The 20,554-nt window shown below is 42.6% G+C and overlaps 3 protein-coding genes across 7 annotated transcripts in view; 2 read left to right on the forward strand and 1 right to left on the reverse strand.

Annotated features, from left to right (window-relative positions):
• The window catches only part of LOC133999378 (CSC1-like protein 2), a 29,221-nt gene extending 23,984 nt beyond the window's left edge, over positions 1-5,237 (forward strand). For all 3 annotated transcript variants that reach the window (XM_062438601.1, XM_062438610.1, XM_062438618.1), the window contains one exon: positions 808-5,237. In XM_062438601.1, coding sequence (XP_062294585.1) covers positions 808-1,008 — 201 coding nt within the window. In that variant the 3' untranslated portion in view covers positions 1,009-5,237. The remainder of the gene's footprint in view (positions 1-807) is intronic.
• Positions 5,238-5,721: 484 nt separating this feature from the next.
• rrbp1b (ribosome binding protein 1b) lies at positions 5,722-18,953 on the reverse strand. Of its 3 annotated transcripts, none has more exons than XM_062438627.1 (23): positions 18,875-18,953; positions 15,207-15,916; positions 13,688-13,810; positions 13,431-13,583; positions 12,680-12,798; positions 12,425-12,578; positions 12,245-12,341; positions 11,951-12,030; positions 11,541-11,578; positions 11,352-11,444; positions 9,855-9,903; positions 9,593-9,633; positions 9,024-9,111; positions 8,854-8,901; positions 8,673-8,765; positions 7,779-7,850; positions 7,464-7,538; positions 7,294-7,386; positions 7,014-7,079; positions 6,811-6,903; positions 6,623-6,706; positions 6,087-6,197; positions 5,722-5,988 (listed from the first exon to the last, which is right to left on the reverse strand). In XM_062438627.1, exons 2-23 carry the CDS (start codon positions 15,909-15,911, stop codon positions 5,950-5,952), a joined length of 2,514 nt encoding a protein of 837 aa, XP_062294611.1. In that variant the 5' UTR covers positions 15,912-15,916; positions 18,875-18,953; the 3' UTR covers positions 5,722-5,949. The 3 variants fall into 3 exon arrangements, with proteins under 3 accessions (XP_062294611.1, XP_062294605.1, XP_062294610.1); XM_062438621.1 differs by having other exon boundaries at positions 8,854-8,904; XM_062438626.1 differs by having other exon boundaries at positions 8,854-8,904; positions 15,207-15,913; positions 18,875-18,946.
• A 1,445-nt stretch (positions 18,954-20,398) lies between these two features.
• LOC134000158 (protein PET117 homolog, mitochondrial) overlaps positions 20,399-20,554 on the forward strand; it is a 2,218-nt gene continuing 2,062 nt past the window's right edge. Inside the window, exon 1 of the mRNA XM_062439497.1 lies at positions 20,399-20,547. Coding sequence (XP_062295481.1) covers positions 20,452-20,547 — 96 coding nt within the window. The 5' untranslated portion in view covers positions 20,399-20,451. The remainder of the gene's footprint in view (positions 20,548-20,554) is intronic.

The following is a 20,554-nucleotide window of genomic DNA, read 5'->3' on the forward strand; positions in this document are numbered from 1 at the left end:
CCTTCCTTCCTTAGATACAGGTTGTGTTATGGTTGCTATAGATACAGATTGTGCTAGTGTATAAACGAAGAATCACTTCCTTCCATTCTTCTTTCCTTCCCTCCTTCCCTCCTTCCTTCCTTCCTACCGTCTTTCCGTCCTTCCATCCTTCCTTCCATCCTTCCTTCCTTCCTTCCTTAGATACAGGTTGTGTTATGGTTGCTATAGATACAGATTGTGTTATGGTTGCTATAGATACAGGTTGTGTTATGGTTGCTATAGATACAGGTTGTGTTATGGTTGCTATAGATACAGGTTGTGCTAGTGTATAAACGAAGAATCACTTCCTTCCATTCTTCTTTCCTTCCCTCCTTCCTTCCTTTCTTCCTTCCTTCCTTCCCTCCTTTCTTCCTTCCATCCTTCCTTCCTTTCTTCCTACCTTCCTTCCGTCCGTCCGTCCGTCCGTCCGTCCTTCCTTCTTTCCTTCCCTCCTTCCCTCCTTCCTTCCTTACTTTCTTCCTACCTTCCTTCCTTCCTACCGTCCTTCCATCCTTCCTTCCTTAGATACAGGTTGTGTTATGGTTGCTATAGATACAGGTTGTGTTATGGTTGCTATAGATACAGGTTGTGTTATGGTTGCTATAGATACAGGTTGTGTTATGGTTGCTATAGATACAGGTTGTGTTATGGTTGCTATAGATACAGGTTGTGTTATGGTTGTGTCTGGTATTTTCTACAGACACAGTTCAGATGTTAGCCAGTGTGAATGTCTCAGAGCTCAGTCAGGGTTCCTGCTGGTTAACCTGGTTGTGTTCTGGTGTCTTCCAGCAACAGCAGCAGCAGCAGCAGCAGATGTACATCGCTCAGGTACTTCAGGACCCAAACTCAGACGAGCCGGGCGGTGGCAGCGGCGAGGAGGACCGGGGGTCGTCCCAGGACGAAGAGATGCTGAACGGAGGGAACAGCATCAACGAGGCGGATTTCCAGTCAGGGGAGGACAGTCTGATCGCCAACGAGGTCCACCACTAGCTGGGGGCGGAGCTAGAGGGAAGGGGCGGGGCTGCTGCGTAGATATGGAGTTGAGGGTCCATACACACGCAACCGTTAAATAAAGCTAACTGTAGAATCACTACACACACACACACACACACATATGTATATATACATACACATACAAACACACACATACAAACACACACACGATAAAACACATACATATACATATAAACACACACACATACAGATAGACTGACATGGTTAGCTCCGCCCCTCCCAGCTCGAAGACTTGACCCTGTACTTTGAAACCGGCGCCGGGTCGCCGACACCCAGTCCTGCACGTCCGCGGAAACATGATGGACATCAAACTGTCTCTGCAGGAAGTCAGTGTACATAACCACAAAGCCAAAAGTTTTTTCTTTTTCTTTTCTTTTTTCTCGGGGTGGGGGGCGGGGTTTAAAATTTCGTGCCTGGGCGGGATTTCGTCTACGTTCGTTCGCACTCGTGTCTTGACTCCTGATCCCGCCGCAGGTCGCAGGCTCTCGACCTGTTGAGGGGTCAGAGTCGATGCTGACGCCGTCTTTCCCTTCGGCCTGGTGGACGCCAACAGCTCCAAACGACCGCCGCCGTCGCCGCTTTCCTCCGGAGAATCGGAGCAACACGAACTTGCCAACCGCCAGCTCTCGTAGTGGTAGAAGCCTCGCTTACGCAGACGCATCGCAGTCTCCTTTCCCTGTTCGCTTCTTCCCTCTTATTGTCGTGGAAACTGTGAGTCGTGGATCAGGCTTTCGCCGGTATGTTCAACACATCACCTGAAGTTTTGGGTTTTTTTTAACAAGCCAAGCTTTCGCTGCATGTTGTCAAAGTGCTGTCTGGATTAACGTCGCCACTTTTCGGATGATGCAATTCATCGCAGAACTGTGGTGACCAATGAAATCAGCATTTTCCAGCCCCGATCTCGGCAGCGCGTCCTCCGACCGGCCGGATGAGCGTCTTCATCACTTCGGCTGGACGGCTCCTCGACGGCCGAAACACCGCACTGGACACGAGGATGCTTTTTCTTTTCTCGTTTTGATTTCACCTGAACTACCTTAAATCATGTACATTTGACAAAAAGGGAATGGGGATGTTTGTGTCTGTGTAGGTTTAGCAATCAAAACTTTTTTCATGGACGGGGAGAACTTGGGAACTTTGGGAACATTGGGAAGACGCTCGGACGCCTCCAGCAGCAGCAGTAGAGTAGTTTGAGCTCCGGTAGACGTCTGGACGGTCTACCTTTCAACGCCTGAAGCTGTCAGGACTCTCAAGGGAAAATGTTTTCTGTTTGTGTGTTTTTGAAGTGTGCACTGTCCGTGTGTGTGTGTGCGAGTGTGTGAGTGTGTGTGTGTGTGTGTGTGTGTGTGTCCGGTAGCTTATTGTACACCAACCTGCATCATGAAGGGTTAAAAAATAACGTCACCAGGTAACCAAAAAACACTCCAATGTTAGTTTGGCTCCTCAAAGCGCTCGTCTGACTACTGTAGAATTAGTTCAGTGAAACGTTTTAATGAGTTTAGACTGAAACATCCAACATTTCATCTTCCAATCATCCATCAGTTTTTTGCCGATTGATTTTTCTCAGTTTCCGTGACGTGTCCCCATTATGCAAATATTAACGGACATCTTCCATCCAATCAGAATCTGGTATTTTCTGCTGTGTTTAAGTGCGAGAAACAGATTTCTATACTCGCTTTTTTAACTACACGTGTCGCATGATTGGTTACAACGCTAAGCCCCGCCCCCTTCGTTACCGTTGGTTTCCGGACTCGAAAATTGAGTCTGCAGAATATAAACTGAACTAGTAAAATGAGGCCAGTCGAGGAGGTTACATTGAAATTGTTTGCCCCCTAGTGGATAAACTGAGTATTGCCCCCTAGTGGACAAACTGATAATGGCTCCAGTGTGCAAACTAAACAGACATACGATCATGTAGACGAGACGCTGTGACACGTGTAGTTATAAAACACGAGTACGATGTTCAGCACACTCCCTCCCCGCGTTCCCCTCCCCCCAGTTATCGGCTGCCATGGCAACAGGAGCAGGAGGGCCGACCCCCAGCAGCTGACGGGACAAACTGTTACAGAGCAGCGACGTGACGAAATAGTCTCAGGTGTTTGTTTGTTTAACCTAAAAAAATAATAATGTTTACATCAGTTTATGTTGCTCATTTTATTTGGACATGTTCTGCAGTGTGTGTGTGTGTGTGTGTGTGTGTGTGTGCGTGTGTGTGCGTGTGTGTGTGTGTGCGCGTGTGTGTGTGTGGGCACAGAGCTGGACTATGAAAGCTGCGGTCACCGGATCGTCTGGTGGCTGCACGCCGGAGAACCTGCAGCGTTTGTGTCCAGGATGTATGTTTTTTCTTGGGTTTTTTTCTCTTCACTTCCAGCGGGGCGTCTGCCACCAGGCGCTCCGGCCGTGATTGTATGCACAGGAAACAGAAACAGAAGAAGAAGAAGAGCTCACGGTGGATCTGAGGCCGCAGGTTCAGCTCAGCAGCTCTCAACCCGACAACCACGAGGACTCATGAAGGTCCCACACACACAAAGTCTCTGCAGAGGAGAGTTCAGTATTTGGCTTATTGGGAAACACCACTATAGTCTGCCCCCTAGTGGACAAACTGATTATTACACCACTGTAGTCTGCCCCCTGGTGGACAAACTGATTATTACACCAGTGTACTTTGCCCCCTAGTGGACAAACTTATTATTACACCAGTGTACTTTGCCCCCTGGTGGACAAACTTATTATTACACCAGTGTAGTCTGCCCTCTAGTGGACAAACTGATTATTACACCACTGTAGTCTGCCCTCTAGTGGACAAACTGATTATTACACCACTGTAGTCTGCCCCCTGGTGGACAAACTGTTCATTACACAGTGTACTTTGCCCCCTGGTGGACAAACTAATTATTACACCACTGTAGTCTGCCCCCTAGTGGACAATCCTGGTTTATTACACCAGTGTTTTAGTGCAATATTCAGTTTGTCCACTAGGGGGCAAACTACAGCGGTGTAATAATGATGGTTAACTGTGGTCACCACGGTAACAGCACTGGTTAATTGTTACTTATTTTTCAGGCTAATTAGGGCTCTAATTAGTTATTTTCAGGAAACGTCAAGAAAATAATGAACCTGTAAAATAAATGTTTAATTTCGTCAGTCTTGGAAACACTGAGAAGGTTTTAATATGAGATCTAACTCAAAATGTGATTTAACAAATGTGATTAAATAAATATTAATGGTCGAACGTAATAAAGGACCAGAATAAGCGTCAGAGTGCAGCTACAGAACAGTAATAAGTTAACAGCAATAATAAGTCAAATAAAACTATTATAATACAAAATATGGAAAAGATAAAATGTGAAACACAACGTTTGATTCTCAGCTGTTTGGACGAGAAACGAATCGGATCATAAAAACTTGTATAAAAATATAATTTAGCTGCTGAGAAAACAAAATTAACTAATGTGAAAACGATCTGATTGGTTGATTATCCGACTAATAACAACCGAGCTTCATCTATCACGTTTTATCTCTTTGTCGTATTTGATCGGATCAGTTTATCGTTGGATGGACGTTGAACTCTGGGGTCAAAGGTCAGCTCGTTTCCAGGTCTGAGGGTTGAGAGCTGCTGCGTTCACTGACGCCTCGCTGTCGTAGGAAACGAGGACGCTCAGTCGTCCTCTGGAGAGAAAAAAAAAAAAGTCTGTTGGATATTTTTGTAACCTGCTGAAGTATTTGATACTGAACATGTATTAAAGAAATGTTGATAGCTGTGACGATGCCGTTGTAACATGTAACTAAAACTAAAGGTTTTTAATAATCAGACACTGTTTTTTTGGGGTTTTTTTGCTTTTCTTAGTTTTTTAAAATTGTTGCTGAAGTAATTTAAATTATGAAAAAGAAAGAATGTGAACTGAAGACAGACTAGTGTGATGAAATGAAACGTCGGCTGAAAGCGACTTAAAATGAAAAATGTGTAAAAAAAGAAAGAAAAAAAAAAAGGTGTGTAAATAGCCATCGAACTGCACTGTCGTCCTCTGAGAGACACGACTCAGCGTCTCATCTCACTGACTTACAGCTAACAGTCTCTCGGTCCATTTCATGCATTTAATTTATTGCTGTGACTCTATTTATTTTTACTTTGGGTTCCAGGTTGTATGTACAGTGAAACATTTGTCCTATTTATGTTTCTTGATCAATAAAATTGGCTTTCATCTGTCGCATGTGGTCATATTTACACATCTGATATATTATATCTGATTTATAGGTTATTATGGGATGGTTTTTATTGGTCAGGCCCGAGTTTAAATTACAAACTGAACTGCAGCGAATCAGAAAATGCTGCTTATGTTTTATATAAATATTATTATTATTGTTCTGCCAGAAAAGTATCAGCAGCTCAGAAACTGCAACACTACAACCGGCCTCATGATGGCGCCATAATACTGCAGTACTTTTACTGTAATACTGCATACTACATCGCTCATAATACTGCAGTACTTTTACTGTAATACTGCATACTACATCACTCATAATACTTTTAAAATTACTTTTAATAAAATAAACTTTATTGACTGATTATTGATCATTAATAGGAGGATTATAGGTTGTTATATTAAGATTTTCCTTCACTGAATTTAAAGAGTTTCATCCAAACGAAGAAAAACAAACAAAAGTTGGTCAAGAATAAAAACAAAAAAAACATCATTTGAATCAAACTTTATTGTTCCTGAAGCGTCGCAGCAGAACTGATGTCTGCTGTCATGTGATGACCTCATCATGTTTCTACACGTTAAACACGTATGTTCACAGTTTGTCCGTAAACAGCTCTGACTGTCTCAGTAACTGAATCTGTGTGATGTCATCGGCTCTGTAACCATGGCAACAAAACGGTGACGAAGCGAGCACTCGGCGGCGTCTCCGGACGTCTGCTCACACTGACGTCTCCTCCTTCAGCTCCACCGTCACTTCCTGCACACAAAACACACGAAGAAGAAGACAGCAGGTCACTCCAGCTCCACAGGAAGTGATGTCATCACATCATGAACAAAAAGCATGAGGTCACGAACCTTCAACGGATCAGCTGACGTCTGATCAGCTGACGTCTGATCAACTGACGTCTGATCAGCTGACGTCTGATCAGCATCCGCCTGCTGCAGCGCCACTATTTCCTGTCGAACCTGAAAAACATGACATCATTGTGACATCATGATGACATAATCATGACATCATCACGACATCATCATAATATCATTAAAATCATGACATCATCACGACATATCATCATGACATCATCACAATATAATCATGACATCATCACGACATCATCATGATATCATCATGACATCATCACAACATCATCACGACATCATCATGATATAATCATGACATCATCACGACATCATCACGACATCATCACAACATCATCATGACATCATGACATCATCTTTGTGACGTCATTACAACATCATCACGATATCGTCATGACATCATCATTACAATCATTGTGACATCATCATTACAATCATTGTGACATCATCATGATTTAATCATGACATCATCACGACATCATCACTACATCATGGCTCTGACAGATGTGTCTGACCTGCTGCAGCTCTTCTTCCAGCTGTTGTCTCTGATTCTGCTCCGCCTGCAGCCGCACGCTCACCTGCTGCAGCTGAGAACGCACCTGCAACACGTATGAACGTATGACCATGTGACCATCTGATCATGTGATGTGAACATGTGAACATGTATGATGTGAACATGTATGATGCAGCGTGTCTCACTGACCTGGGCGAGCTCCTCGCTGCAGCTCTGGCTGATGCTCGCCTCCTCCAGCTGTTTCTCCAGCTGAGCCTCCATCAGCATCAGCTGATCCTTCAGCTGACACACAGACACACGTCACACATCCGCACATTAAAAACCACAGAAGAAGAAGCAGCAGCGAGGACAAACAGATTAAAACCACAGAAGAAGAAGTGGCGAGGACGAACCTGCTGTGTGCTTTCTGTCTCTGTGTTCTTTGACTCGTCGTCCTGCTGCTTCAGCTGATCCAGAACCTGCAGACACAGGAAACCAAAACGCTGTCACTCCCTCTATGTGATTATATATATATAATCTCTCTATGATATACAGTTTATATAATGTACAGTATATATATAATATCTCTCTATGATATACAGTTTATATAATGTACAGTATATGTATATATATTATCTCTATATAATATAAATTATTTATATATAATATCTGTATCTGATGTAAAACCGCCACCTTCTGCTTCTCGTCCTCGGCGTCGCTCAGTTTGTTCTTCCAGACGTTTTCTTCTTCTTCTGAACGTTGTTTTAGCGCCTGAAGCTCCGCCTCCTGTCACACAGATAATAAATGAGATGAAACAGTTTGATGAGTTTGTGTTGATAAAGTTATTTTAAAGATCATCTCACCGTCTCCTGCAGTAGCTTCCTGCTCTGGTCCAACTCCTCCCGTTTGTCCTCGGCCTCCTTCAGCCTCGCCTGCAGCTGATCACGTGACCAAAAGACACATCATTCGTTACATCATTCCTGAAAATGTACCGGTGAAGTAACTCCAGAGTTCAGTGGGAAAGTAAAAATGTTTCTGAGTTTGAAAAAAGAAGATTTAAGTTTGAGTTCTTCGCTGCTGTAAGTTCTTAGTTCTGTAAAGTTCCTGAATACTGATAAAGGTTCCTGTGTTCATGTATATTTTCCCGCAGTGACTCTAACAGCCGAGTGTGTTTTTACCTCAATGTGAGATCTCTCCTCTTCGATTTTACTCTCCTGAACTTTCTGGGTGAAAACGTCCAACCAGTCGCTCTGCAGAGGAAAAACACTTCCTGTTAACAGCCTGCTGTCTGCTGGGCTGCTCCCAAAATCACTGAGTCATTACACTGAGAGTCACTGAGTCACTGAGTCATTACACTGAGTCATTACACTGAGTCATTACACTGAGAGTCACTGAGTCACTGAGTCATTACACTGAGTCATTACACTGAGTCATTACACTGAGTCACTGAGTCATTACACTGAGTCATTACACTGAGTCATTACACTGAGTCATTACACTGAGTCATTACACTGAGTCATTACACTGAGTCATTACACTGAGTCATTACACTGAGTCACTGAGTCATTACACTGAGTCATTACACTGAGTCATTACACTGAGTCATTACACTGAGTCATTACACTGAGAGTCACTGAGTCACTGAGTCATTACACTGAGAGTCACTGAGTCATTACACTGAGAGTCACTGAGTCATTACACTGAGTCATTACACTGAGTCATTACACTGAGAGTCACTGAGTCACTGAGTCATTACACTGAGAGTCACTGAGTCATTACACTGAGAGTCACTGAGTCATTACATTGAGAGTCACTGAGTCATTACATTGAGAGTCACTGAGTCATTACATTGAGATAACACAATCAACCATAACAGTGACAATAATATTAAAAATAAGTTTTGTTTTCTCATCACAGAAAAATAATATCAGGACAGTGTGACCTTCCTTCAGTGCCTTCCTCACACACACACACACACACACACACACACACACACACACACACACACACACTGCTGTGGGGATCAAACCTGTGAGCTCAGAATGACAGGAAACAGGAAACAGCTGACTGACCTGCTCCGCCTCCACAGAGACGTCTGGAAACAGAACCTGCAGCGACGCTTGGAAGTCCGAACGCAGAGACGCACATCTGGACTCAGCTTCAGTCTGAACACATAAAATATTCATTACTCACATTCTGCTGTCAGCTGTTTTATCTTTAATAAACTCGACTTTATCTCAGTGTGTCACTGACCAGCGCTGCTTTCAGCTCCGCCTCTCGCTGCTCTTCCTTCTCCTGCAGCTGCTGAACAACCAAAAACATCATCAAACAAACTGAAGTTCATTCTCAAACCTCATCAGCAACTATTTTAAACATCCAAACTTAATTAAACTATAATAAACAAGTGGTTTAATTGGACTCACGTTGCCGTGGTTACGGGCCTGTTGCAGCTCCTCTCTGAGCTGCTGCAGTTCTTCCTCCAGACGCAGCAGCTGAGAGTCTTCCTCCAGACTGGAAACACAAGAACTCAATGCTTCATTACAGTAAGACTTTCAAAGATTTAGTCAACCCTCCTGTTGACCTCTAGTCAAGGAAGGGAGAGAGGAAGGAAGGAAAGGATGGAAGGAAGGGAGGAAGAAGGAAGGAAAAGAGGGAGGAAGGAAGGAAGGAAAGGAAGGAAGGACGGAGGAAAGAAAGAAGGAAGGAAGGAAGGAAGGAAGGAAATGAAGGGAGGTAGGAGGGAGGAAAGAAGGAAGGGAGGAAGGAAGGAAAGAAGGACAGAGGAAAGAAGGAAGGAAGGAAGGAAGGTAGGGGGGAGGAAAGAGAGAGGAAAGAAGGAAAGGAAAGAAGGAGGGAGGAAGGACATACAGAAGGAAGGAAGGACAATTTGACCCCGGAGGACGACACAGGAGCTGAAACCTTTTTATTTTCCTTTACTGACGTTTAACTTTAAAGAAACTTTAACTTTGACTTTAACTGGACTGATTTTCACCTTTCAAACGGCTGCTCGGACTCCGTCTCACTTCCTGAACCCTGCAGAGAAGAAGAAGAAACATCAGAAACTTCTCAGACACAAATATAAAAATGTGAGAATATTTTAAGTAATTCTGCTTTTTTTCCACAGAGGCTGTTGGTGGTGTGTTTAAGAACAATCTGACATTTGAGTCTCAGCTGCTGATCGTGTTACCTGGCCTGCAGGTGTGCTGTGGAGGTAAATATGATCATTTTTTAATGTTTAGTTAATTTAAACGTACGTCTTTCTGCGTCTGATCACCTGCTGCTGTGTCGCCAGCTTCCTCCAGTCTGAGAACAGAAAGAGAAGAAAAAACATGAAATCTGTTTTTAGTTTTGATCATTTAACTGTTTCCTCTTAATCATCACATGACTTTTACGTAATTATCGGCATTATCGCATCTATATATCGATTTATCGTACAATTACGTAATTATCGACATCATTGCGTCTTTATATCAATTTATCGTACAATTACGTAATTATCGACGTCATCGCGTCTATATATCGATTTATTGTACAATAACGGAATCATCGACATTATCACGTTTCCATATATCGATTTATCGTACAATAACCTAATTATCGACATTATCGCGTCTATATAACGATCTATCGTACAATAACGTAATTATCGATGTCATCGCGTCTAAATATCGACTTATCGTACAATAACGTAATTATCGACATCACTGCATCTATATATCGACTTATCGTAGAATAACGTAATTATCAACGCCATCGAGTTTCTATATCGACTTATCGTATAATAACGTAATTAACGACATCATCGCGTCTATATATCGACTTACCGTACAATAATGTAATTGACGACATCATCGCGTCTATATATCGACTTATCGTACAATAATGTAATTATCGACATCATCGCATCTATATATCGACTTATCGTACAATAACGTAATTAACAACATCATCGCGTCAATATATCGATTTATCGTATAATAACGTAATTATCGACATCATCGCATCTATATATCGACTTATCGTACAATAACGTAATTAACAACATCATCGCGTCAATATATCGATTTATCGTATAATAACGTTATTATCGACATCATCGCATCTATATATCGATTTATAGTACAATAACGTAATTAGCGGCATTATCGTGTCTTTATATCGATTTATCGTACAATAATGTAATTATCGATTTATCGTACAATAATGTAATTATCGACATCATCGCGTCTATATATCGACTTATCGTACAATCACATAATTAGTGATATCATCGCTTCTATATGTCGATTCATCGTACAATTACGTTATTATCAACGTCATCGCGTCTATATATCGACTTATCGTACAATAACGTTATTATGAACATTATCACGTCTATGTATCGACTTATCGTACAATAACGTAATTATCGACGTCAACGCGTCTATATATCGATTTATCGTACAATAACGTAATTATGGACATTATCATATCTATATATCGATTTATCGTACATTACTTAATTATAGACGTTACCGCGTCTATATATCGACTTATCGTACAATTACGTAATTAGTGACATAATCGCTTCGATATATCAACTTATCATACAATTATGTAATTATCTATATCATCACGTATATTTATCAACTAAATAGTTAATTATCGACCTCATCGCGTCTATATATCGATTTATCGTACAATAACGTAATTATTGACATTTGAGCTTCTTCTTGTCTGATTCAGCTGCTTCCTGTCACTTCTGTTCTCACTTCTGTTGCTGTGATGTCATCAGCTGTAGCTCCGCCCTCAGCTGGCTAAGCTCCGCCTCCAGAGCGCTGACCTGTTCGTCTCTGCTTCGCACGCTAACAGAGAGACACACAGACAGGAAGTCACTCAGTCAGTCCGACACACATTCAGACTCACGTTACTGTTTTAATATAATAATAAAACATTCATACTCGTTCTTCAGCTGCTCGGCTTCAGACGAGTTCTCCACCTGCAGACAAACGTTAACGATTAGTTTCAGATAAAAAATTCCCCAGAGTAAATGTAGATCATGCCAAACTAGTTGATATGGTGTTTTATTGAGAATTTACTGTTTTTAAGCAAGTTGAATTATTTGGTACAAAGTTTTTATGGTTACACCACTTAGACATTTTTGCCATAATCCTCTAATATATTCTCTCTAAATGGATTAAAAGCAGAAATTTGATGCTGGGTCCACAAAAAAAGAATGTGTGCAAGTTATTCATACGTTTATTTTCACATGATAACCCTTTAAATTTAAACTAAACCACATGGAGACAAAAAACCTAACTGACATTTTGTTTTGAAAATATGTTTTTAATCAGTGTCATGTTAACGTTACCTGGACGGCTGCCTGGCTCTCCAGCTGAGCCTTCAGCTCCTGCAGCTCGGTGTCTCTGGATGCCAGCGCCCCCTGCAGCTCTGAGGAGCAAACAGACCATGATATTCATCTCTATGGCGGATGTTTAATGTTCATTTCAAACCTTTCAGTTCTTAAGTTAGCATTATTCGGTGTTAGTTAGCATCGCTGAAACCAGGAGGCTGAGTTGAGACATTTATTAATACGTACATATTTACATTGATACAAAACCAACCAAAGACTCTGAGTTAACAACATGCTAACAGAAACACTTACCGCTAACAGCTGCGACTTCCTGCTGCGACGCTTTCAGCTCCAGACTCACTTCCTGTAGCTGCTGCTGCAGAGCGCGCTCGGTGTCGGTGTGGACTAGCTGTAGACATACACACACACACGGGTCACTTCCTGTTTACAGCTGATTGGTGGTTGTCATAGAAACAGTTCTTGCGGTCTCACCTGGACCCTGGCCAGCTCCTTCTCAGCATCGGCCATCTTGGCCTCCAGACCGGTCCGGCGTTCCTCGTCGGTCCGCTGAGCGTCGGAGCGCTCCGTCAGTTCCCGACCCAGACGGACACAGTCCTGCTGCAGACGGGCCAGCTCGGCGTTCTGCCTGTGGGGGGGGAGACAGACAGACAGACAATCAAACGTCAGCAGAGGGTTGGGGGGGGGGGGTGGGGGGGTTCTGGGTTCCTCATGGAACCGGCGGGTTACCTGCTCTCCGCCTGGCTGGTCGCCTGGTTCAAGGCATCGCGCAGGATCGAGTTCTCCTGCTGCAGGCGAGCCAGCTGGGCGTTCGGTCCGTTCTCCAGCTGCTCCTGAAGACCCTCGATCTGCCCGAGGTTAAAGAACACAGAACCAAAGAGTCTGAGGTTAGAGAACTGGAGAACCAAAGGAGTCTGAGGTTAGAGAAACAGAGAACCAACGAGTCTGAGGTTAGAGAACCAGAGAACCAAAGAGTCTGAGGTTAGAGAATCAGAGAACCAAAGAACCAAAGAGACTGAGGTTAGAGAACCAAAGAACCAAAGAGTCTGAGGTTAGAGAACCAAAGAACCAAAGAGACTGAGGTTAGAGAACCAAAATAGTCCAAAGGTTAGAGAACCAGAGACACTGAGATTAGAGAACCAGAGAACCCAAGAACCAAAGAACCAAAGAGACTGAGGTTAGAGAACCAGAGAACCAGAGAACCACAGAGTCGGAGGTTAGAGAACAGAGAACCAGAGAACCAGAGAACCGAAGAAGAGAGAGTATCAGGCCCGCCATCAGCCTGAGCTTCACTGCTGAATCAGTCAGGTTTCCAAAGGAACAGTGAAGTGGTTCCTACGTTCTTTAAACTGTTCCTACGTTGTTTAAACAGATAACATTGAAGAACTTGAGACCTGACTTCAGACTTGTTTTCAGCACTGATCAGTCTCTAGAGTTTGTCCTAACTGACCGACCGACTGCAGACTAAACAGAACCGAACCTTCTTGTTGAGCTGCTGGGTTTGTTTCTGGTGTTCCTTGTCGGCGGTCTTCATGTCGGCCCGCAAGGTGTTGACCTCCTGACCGCGAGCGCCGAGCTCCGCCTTCAGACGGGACTCCACAGACGCCAGCTTGGATTTCTCAGCACCGAGTTCCTAAAGAAAAGAAACGGATCATATTTACAGGAACTTTATAGACGTCTTTGTCATTATTTATCTGAACTAATAAACAGGGTTCAGGTGATCCGGTCTGAGTTTACCTTGCTGAGCTCTCGGAGGCGAGTCTTGGCGGCGGCGGCGTCGTCCTGCTGAGCCGTCAGCTGCTTGTCTTTGTCGTCCAGCTGCTTCTTCAGAGAGGACAGCGGGTCTCCTTTCTGACAAGCCTGAGCAACACACAGGGGCAGGGTTTACACTTCATACTGTCTGTACTGCTAGGCTGGATTATTATAATCCATTAATATCAGATTATTATAATCAGATTATTATAATCAGATTATTATAACTCATTATCATCGGATTATTATAATCCAATATTATCAGGCAGCTCATAGAACCTCATGAAACCTACTAGAACGCTGCCCTCCCAGCTCATAGAACCTTATGACCCTACTAGAACACTGTGCTCCCAGCTCATAGAACCTTATGACCCTACTAGAACACTGTGCTCCCAGCTCATAGAACCTTATGAACCTACTAGAACACTGTGTTCCCAGCTCATAGAACCTTATGAACCTACTAGAACACTGTGTTCCCAGCTCATAGAACCTTATGAACCTACTAGAACAGTGTTCCCAGCTCATAGAACTTATGACCCTACTAGAACACTGCGCTTCCAGCTCATAGAACCTTATGAACCTACTAGAACACTGTGTTCCCAGCTCATAGAACCTTATGAACCTACTAGAACACTGTGTTCCCAGATCATAGAACCTTATGAACCTACTAGAACAGTGTTCCCAGCTCATAGAACTTATGACCCTACTAGAACACTGCGCTTCCAGCTCATAGAACCTTATGAACCTACTAGAACACTGCGCTCCCAGCTCATAGAACCTTATGAACCTACTAGAACACTGCGCTCCCAGCTCATAGAACCTCATGAACCTACTAGAACACTGCGCTCCCAGCTCATAGAACCTTATGAACCTACTAGAACACTGCGCTCCCAGCTCATAGAACCTTATGAACCTACTAGAACACTGTGTTCCCAGCTCATAAAACCTTATGAACCTACTAGAACACTGTGTTCCCAGCTCATAGAACCTTATGAACCTACTAGAACACTGCGTTCCCAGCTCATAGAACTTATGAACCTACTAGAACACTGCGTTCCCAGCTCATAGAACCTTAAGAACCTACTAGAACACTGTGTTCCCAGCTCATAGAACCTTATGAACCTACTAGAACACTGCGCTCCCAGCTCATAGAACCTTATGACCCTACTATAACACTGCGCTCCCAGCTCATAGAACCTTATGAACCTACTAGAACACTGTGTTCCCAGCTCATAGAACCTTATGAACCTACTAGAACACTGCGCTCCCAGCTCATAGAACCTTATGACCCTACTATAACACTGCGCTCCCAGCTCATAGAACCTTATGACCCTACTATAACACTGCGCTCCCAGCACATAGAACCTTATGAACCTACTAGAACACTGCGCTCCCAGCACATAGAACCTTATGAACCTACTAGAACACTGCGCTCCCAGCTCATAGAACCTTATGACCCTACTAGAACACTGTTGAACATTGACTGATTGATTGATTGATCTACCAGCTGCCAGGTGTCGCCTGTCTCAGGTTTGTTTTTGGGTTTCTTCTTCTTGGTCGAGGTTTCTTTGGGTTCTTCAGTTTTGGCGGTGGTCGGTTGTTCGGTGACGTCCATCACCGGGGCAATGTCCATCACCGGGGCAACATCCATCACCGGGGCGACGTCCATTACCGGGGCAACGGCCATGACCAGAACCTCCTTAGCAGCCATGACGGCAGCTGGCTCCACCTTGGCCGACTTCTTCTTCTTCTTCCCCTTGGGTGAGGCGGCTGCAGGAGGCTCGGCGGCGGTGGGTTCAGGTGCTGGTTCAGGTGCTGGTTCAGGTGCTGGTTCAGGCTCTGCGGCAAGTTCAGGTGCTGGTTCAGGTGCCGATTCAGGTGCAGGTTCAGGCTCTGGGGCAGGTTCAGGGTCAGATTCGGGCTCGGTGCAGGTCACCACCACCGGTTCCTCTCCTCCGTCGCTGCCGGGCTCGGCGGTCTGCCGCTCCTCCTTCTTCTTGGCTTTGTTCTTCTTCTCTGCCGTCTTGTCCTTCTTCTTCTTGTCTGCTCTGGACATCGGCGCGTGGTCTAGCCGGCGCCGCTGCTTGGCGAGCGCCTCCTCGTACGACGTCTCCTTCATGGACAGCGTGGAGACGAGGACGATGGCCACGGCCGAGACGACCATGAAGCCTCCGAAGACCAGGAAGCCGAGAGTTTGAGGGTCGTCCATGACTGCTGAGAGACGGAGAGAAAACAAGACAGACTTAATAAAAACTGAAGCGACTAATTGATTAATTACCAATAATTATTCATCATTTTGAGTCGTTTCTTAATAAGTGGCGCCTGATGCAGCTGATTGGTCGACTCTGAGGTCACATGTTAATTAATTTTCTTGTTTTTGTTCTTTAACCCTCCTGTTGTCCTCGAGTCAATGAAAGAAGGGAGGAAGGGAGGAAGGAAAGGAGGGAGGAAGGTAGGAATAAGGAAGGGAGGAAGGAGGAAGGAAGGAAGGAAGGGAGGTAGAAGGAAGGATGGAAAGGAGGGAGGAAGAAGAGAGGAAAGGAGGGAGGAAGGGAGGAAGGAAAGGAGGGAGGAAGGTAGGAAGAAGGAAGGGAGGAAGGAGGAAGGAAGGGGGGAAGAAGGAAGGAAGGAAAGGAGGGAGGGAGGAAGGAAGGAAGGAAAGGAGGGAGGAAGGAAGGAAGGAAGGGAGGAACGAGGAAGGAAGGAAAAGAGGGAGGAAGAAGAAAGGAAAGGAGGGAGGAAGGGAGGAAGGAAGGGAGGAAGGAGGAAGGAAGGAGGGTAGTAGGGAGGGAGGAAAGAAGGAAGGAGGGAGGGAGGGAGAAAGGAAAAGAGGAAGGAAGGAAAGAAAGAAGGAGGAAGGAAGGGAGGAAGGACAGAAGGAAGGAAGGAAAGAAGGAACAGTCAAAACAGACGGGGTTTTTCATTCAGAAGAGGACAGTGAACTTTATATATGAATACTAAAAAACAGAAAATAAGACTTAATGATTAAATGAGCACCAGCAGCAGTTCTGAGCTCGGCCTGCTGGTGGCGCTGTCTGCACCACAGCCTGAACGGAGCCGATCATCTTTGTTTTCTCACTGATTGATTTTCCTCTCTGGTTGTTTATCTGCTGACGGCCGAGTGGAGGTCAAAGTTCAGCGTGTGTGTGTTCAGCTTCATTCATTCAGTCTCATGAGTTTAAAGATTCACTCAGAAAAAGATTCAATCAGGTTTATCACATAAAGTCTTTCTGTTCTTCTTCTTCAGCTTGGATCAGGTCAAACCGTCAATTAGTGGTTTTAAGATTTAAAATAATCTATTTATATCTTTTAGGTTTTACTAAAATGTGAAATAAATATTAATCTACTTTAATAACACAACAATATGTTTTAATACATTTTACATCGTTTCTCTAAATGTATCCAAACATCTTTCTTTCTTTCTTTCTTTCTTTCTTTCTTTCTTTCTTTCTTTCTTTCTTTCTTTCTTTCTTTCTTTCGTTCTTTCTTTCTTTCTTTCTTTCCTTGTTTGTTTGTTTGTTTCTTTATTTATTTATTTCCTTCTTTCTTTCTTCCTTTCTTTCTTTCTTTCTTTCTTTCTTTCTTTCTTTCTTTCTTTCTTTCTTTCTTTCTTTCTTTCGTTCTTTCTTTCTTTCTTTCTTTCCTTGTTTGTTTGTTTGTTTCTTTATTTATTTATTTCCTTCTTTCTTTCTTCCTCCTTTCTTTCTTTCTCTCTATGTGTATAAAATATGTATCATTCTTTTGTGGTTACACCATTTGACATTTTCAGGAGCATTCAGTCTTACTTTTGGTAAAAAAATGGTGCAAATGTCATTTCAAATGATATAAAACCAACAAAAATACTAAATGTACATTTTAACAAACCTGATGCTGCTTTTAAATCTAGTTTAACTGATTTATGAATTCATCATCTTACCAACACCTATTATTACTGACCCACGTTCCTCTTGTTCATACTGACTAATAAAAGATTCCTTTAAAATGCACATATGTATATTTTACCCTTTTTACTGTTAACATGGACAAAAACAACATTTAATCAACTAAAGATGAACATTAATAAATAACTGATTTACTAAATTAAGCGATAATCATTTCAACTGTTTATTTTCATTTTACATTAATCTGTCGTTTGGTCTATAAAATGTAATAAAGCTGGTCGTAGTGTCAGATATTATTTATTATAAGTTTATAACTTTAAATCTTTTGTTCGGCATCTTGTGAGACGACTCATTGTTTCAGCTCCAGAAAATAAATCATAACATAAAGTTATTTAAATAGAGAAAAATAAAAGAGTTTAAAAATATCTTTAAACATTTAACTTGGTTCATGTTGATCAAAGTTTGAGCTTAAAAAAAACGTCTTAAATAAAATATAAATAAAATGTTTTACAGTAAACAGAAGAGTGACGTGTTACAGTTACACACACACACACACACACACACACACACACACACATACATACACACACACATACACACATACACACAAAACACACACACACACACACACACATACATACACACACACATACACACATACACACAAAACACACACACACACACACACATATAGACATACACACAAAACACACACGTATATGTACAGAAACACACAAAAACACACATACACTTAACCACACACACAAAACACACAAATACAGACTTTCCACCCTTGTGAGGACCTCATTAACACATTAATACATTCTTCACACTTAACTTTAATCATTAAAACTTAAAGTTAAAACATGATGTTAAAGTTAGACATTAAATCAGAGAGTTGTTCTATAAGCTGTGAGTGAACATAATGTCCTCACAGCGCAGAGACACACAAACCTGTTTTAACCCAAACTGCTCCACAAACACACAAACACGCACACGTCATCTCTACTATAAAGTCTCTTTAAATTAAACACGTGACGTCATTTACTTTTTAAATGTCTGCAGGAACTTTTTTTTTTGATTCTGTGAAAAACAAACAGTTTGTTTTTTTCTGTGCTTCAGATTTTCTCATCCTGACTAAATAAATGAATAAATGTAAACTGACGTCATGTTTCTGATGTTTCAATAACTAAATTAATTCATGATTAAAGATTAAAATGTTCTCGGTGTTTCATTTAAAGCTCAACTCTTATTTTTCTTCTTTTCTCAGATAATAAAACTCATATTTTACCTTCAGGTCCGCGAGCAGCTGAGCCTCAGTCGCGTGGCACTTTCTCCGACCTGGACCGCAAGCCCCGCCCCCCTCCGGCAGCGCCGCTCCTCATTGGTCAGCGATGACGTCATTGGAGGGGGCGGGAGGACAGCGCGAGCTCCTCCAGTTGCCTCATGGGAGATGAAGTCCTAAAAAATACTTTTATAACTTATATCAAAATAAAAATGTTTTTAATATGAAAACAAATAAAACTGCATTTAAATAAAGTTTAATTATTCATTTAAGTACATGAAGTACACATGAAGTACACATGAAGTACATGAAGTACATGAAGTACACATGAAGTACACATGAAGTACATGAAGTACATGAAGTACACATGAAGTACACATGAAGTACATGAAGTACACATGAAGTACACATGAAGTACACATGAAGTACATGAAGTACACATGAAGTACACATGAAGTACACATGAAGTACACATTTGCAGAGCTGCTGAACACCACCAGAGCAGGAGCCTCCCTCTCTGTCTTTAAGAAGCACTGGAGGACCCCCCTGGGACCAGCTCCTCACAGAGCACCTCCTCTCTTAACTTACAACTACTTAGCAGTATTTATTTATTTATTGTTACACTAATGTCTCTGTTGTGATGTAGCTGGAATGTTATTCTCTCTTGTAAGTCGCTTTGGATAAAAGCGTCTGCTAAATGACTAAATGTAAATGAAGTACACATGAAGTACACATGAAGTACACATGAAGTACACATGAAGTACACATGAAGTACACCGTGTACACATGAAGTGCACATGAAGTACACAAAGAAGTACACATGAAGTACACATGAAGTACACCGTGTACACATGAAGTACACATGAAGTACACAAAGAAGTACACATGAAGTACACATGAAGTACACCGTGTACACATGAAGTACACAAAGAAGTACACATGAAGTACACAAAGAAGTACACATGAAGTACACAAAGAAGTACACATGAAGTACACATGTGTAGTTGGCAGACATCCCAACCTGCAAAAAGCCATTCAGGGAGGTCCGTTCCATGGGTGCTGGTGGGGGGGGGGGGGCAACACAGACCTATCAGGACGCTTTGCTCTCACACACGCTGCATTAATAGTCACACACACACACACACACAAACGCACACACTTCACTTGTACTTGGTGTACTTCTTGTACATAAACTCTGATGTTGCACTGTAATGTTCATATTTATTTATTATTGTGTTTTTCATATCCATCTCTGCGCTGCTACAGGCCTCCATAGTTACGTATTTAGCACATATTTAGCTAGCTCATCTATCCATCTATCTATCTATCTATCTATCTATCTATCTATCTATCTATCTATCTATCTATCTATCTATCTATCCATCTATCTATCTATCTATCTATCTATCTATCAATCTTCATGTGTGCTTGTTGTACTTTGTTCTTCTTCGTGTACTTCATAGAGCCTCCATTGGCGGCGCTGTTGAGTCAGTCTAATAACAGACAGTAGAAGAAGAGTCATCCCGTGGCGGAGCGTAGATGCCGGTTAGCATCAGGTTAGCATCAGGCTAACGGTTACCGGGATGTCTGCGACCTCTAAAGTAGTCCTGGGAGTGTCCGTGGTTCTGACCCTGAGCACCGTGTCCGCCGTGCACCTCAAACAGACCTGGGACCGAGAGGTGAGCC

This window comes from Scomber scombrus, chromosome 2 (assembly GCF_963691925.1).
Source record: "Scomber scombrus chromosome 2, fScoSco1.1, whole genome shotgun sequence".
Taxonomy (NCBI): domain Eukaryota; kingdom Metazoa; phylum Chordata; class Actinopteri; order Scombriformes; family Scombridae; genus Scomber; species Scomber scombrus.